At 25.9% G+C, this 2978-nt stretch overlaps 1 protein-coding gene across 1 annotated transcript; it reads left to right on the top strand.

Annotated features, from left to right (window-relative positions):
- Positions 1 to 2092: 2092 nt before the first annotated feature.
- On the top strand, positions 2093 to 2723 carry LOC107028057. Its single transcript, XM_015229115.2, has 2 exons — positions 2093 to 2255; positions 2522 to 2723. The coding sequence occupies exons 1-2, from the start codon at positions 2169 to 2171 to the stop codon at positions 2645 to 2647; spliced, it is 213 nt and encodes a 70-aa protein (XP_015084601.1). The 5' UTR covers positions 2093 to 2168; the 3' UTR covers positions 2648 to 2723.
- The last annotated feature ends 255 nt before the right edge of the window (positions 2724 to 2978 follow it).

Here is a 2978-nt window from a genome sequence, read left to right as displayed (position 1 = left end):
TTTAAATATGTGGCGCTCAACTATTGTTAAAATTTAACTTATTAGTATAATTTATAAATCAATCCACTATCCACTCATTACTAATTAAACCAACCAAATTAATAAACCCGTCACATTATTAATGCAACAACAAAAAAGCTACTGCCAATTGAGTGTTTTTAAAAATTTGAGACGAAAATATCTATAGAAGTAAATTATCATACATTCAAGTGTCTCAATAAAAATTACCGACAAATTTAAAAGTCTGACTATGTTCATCTTAATTATTCTTACGTCTCAATTATGTGATGTTGCTTCATAGGTAACCTTTTTTTCAAAATAATATATTAAAGGTTTTAAAACAAACCATAAATATTTATAAAAGTATATTTTAAAAAAGTGCATGAATTAATTCGGGATATATTAATTCTTTACATTTAATCATAAATTTCTAATTCAATCTTGAAAGAGAATCCTATTGAAAGTGTGCTCCTAAATAAGCGGCTCAACATAAATTTAATTGGGGCTTTGATTCGGACTTGAATAATTTTGGATGTCATTTTCAGAAATCTATAATTTCATCGTGTTTTAGTAGTGTTTATGACGATTTTGATGTAATAGTTGGATTATTAATTGGGTGGGGTTTAGTTAGTAATGAGTGGGTAGTGAGTTGGTTTATAAAAGATACAAATAAATTAAATTATAACCAATAATTGAGCATCAAGTATTTTAAAAAATATTTAAATAGTTTAAATTTAAAATTATTAAATAAGTGGTCAATTTTGAACTCAAAGGTGGATGACAAGGGTATTTTGGAGCCAATAGGTGGATGGAAAGGGCATTTTGGAGCCAATAGGTGGATGAAGGGTAATTTTGTACCATTTTCAATACTTTAAGGGTATTTTAGGCCCTTTTCCGTTCCAAAATTTTGCAAATTTCTGCCTATCATTTTAGTTGTTACTTTGAGAGAAATATTGAGAGCATCGCTGAACTTGACATAATTTAGTAATTTTGTCATCAACCTTAAAGATGTTTCTTTACTTGATTAATTAAATTTAGATACATCTGTCAACATAATGTAGCAAGTGGTTTCAAATTCGGGTAGAAGCAGAAAATTTTTAATAAAAAGTCGATAGAAGTATTTAAAGCATTCTCAAATTTGATGTATTTAAATTTAGTTAATCATATAGAGATTTATTTTAAGATTGTCAATAATTTAAAGATAGAATTAGTAATTCAGCATCGGTTTATTCTTCTATTGAGAACAAAGGGCTCATTTTGTTTCAATATTTTGATCGATCAGTGCGGCAAGAGAGGGGTGAACTCCTCACCCTAACCTGCTAAAGCTTTTTATCTTTTGTTGTATCTCGTATTCAGTATTTATAAGGAGGTTTGATTAAATCTGTATTCATATAAAAAAGATTTTTAAGAAAAACGAAGGTGCAACCAAGGTAATTATATATTTAACAAAGTTCAACCCAAATCTTTACTCGCTAAAACTACCGATGAAAAAATTAATTTAAAGAATCAACTAAATTTGATTTTAATTTTAAAAAAATTGGTTCAAATTAAATTATGAAAACTCCTATTTCGTCCATAATATAAAAAAAAACATTTTATATATTTTATCCTTCTTTTACTTTAATATTACAAAATTTAAAATTCTTACTTATTTTTGTTCCCAATTAATACTAAATAAACGAATCAGATAAAGCGAGTACAAATAATTTTTTTTTGTACGTACACAATTAAAACGAATATACCGCTTTGACAAACGTATTTTTTTATTTATTCACAATTACTTGTCATAATTTTTATTTTAGAGATAAATTATAAAAATTTTACCTAACATTTTAAATTATATATTTTTTTATCATATTGATATGTAAAAAAATTGTAATTTATAATACTTTTCAAAAAATTTTTAAATATAAAACTTTTTATTTAAAATAACAAATTAATATAATTTAATTTAATTTTAAAAGATAATTAAATTAAACGGAGTACTATGCACGAACACTTGGCAGACTTTGTGTAATGGCGTAACGTGACAACTTTTAGAAGCTTATGGAGCATGCCACCTGTTTTCATTTTTTGACAGGATACATAAATATGCTAAATGAAAAAAAAAGAAGAGGCTATCTATATGCATGTCATATGAGTGGACTTGACTAAGAAAAGGAAGTACAATGGCTAGTTTAACCAAAGGATACATATATTTCAAGACCTCTTGTCAAGAATGGTTTAGTTATATGAAAGCATTCTTTGTTGGTCAGGTAATTTCTATTTCTTACAATTAACTCTTTTCTTTTTAATTTCTTGAAAGATTTAAAAAAAATTGAACCAACCGAATGCATGAATACTTAATTTTGACAGTATATATCTAGATATCTCAATTTATTTATATTATATTTCTATTTAATATATATAAGTTTTTGATCAATCATTTGATAAGTTGAAGTGTTTAACTGATAGCCGAAGATGTATTTAGAATGTGTCACACTTCTAAAATTAAAGTATGTGTACTTATTGTTTTGGATAGGGGAAGAAGATGAGAGCAAAAAGTGAGGAGGAATTGACAGAGGCTGACATGGTGAAAGCAAAAATGGAGGTTGAGGCTACTGATGAAGCAGAAAACACCAAAAAACAACTTAACAAATCAAGTTGATTTTACTAATATGTTTCTTTTACATTGTCTAATAATATATATGTTTGATTAGGTCGATGGTTTTTTTTTTTTTAAATTCTTGCTTCGGTAGATTAAAAATATATAATATAATATGCATGATACAATTACCGCTCTAATGGATAATATTGTTAGAGGTTGTGTTTTAATATTAAAATTAGAATATTAAATTTGTATTTTAATGGATATAAATTGACTAGGCATTATGTTTTTACATAAATTTTTTTTTTATGACCAATACTAGTTATATTAATGCATAAAAAGATTCAAAGAGTTAAAGAATGTGATATCACTTACAACCCATCTAGGGAAA

Source organism: Solanum pennellii, chromosome 8 (genome assembly GCF_001406875.1).
Source record: "Solanum pennellii chromosome 8, SPENNV200".
In the NCBI taxonomy this organism is placed as follows: domain Eukaryota; kingdom Viridiplantae; phylum Streptophyta; class Magnoliopsida; order Solanales; family Solanaceae; genus Solanum; species Solanum pennellii.
Note: the sequence above shows the minus strand (reverse complement) of the source record. Positions and strands in the feature narration are given on the sequence as shown.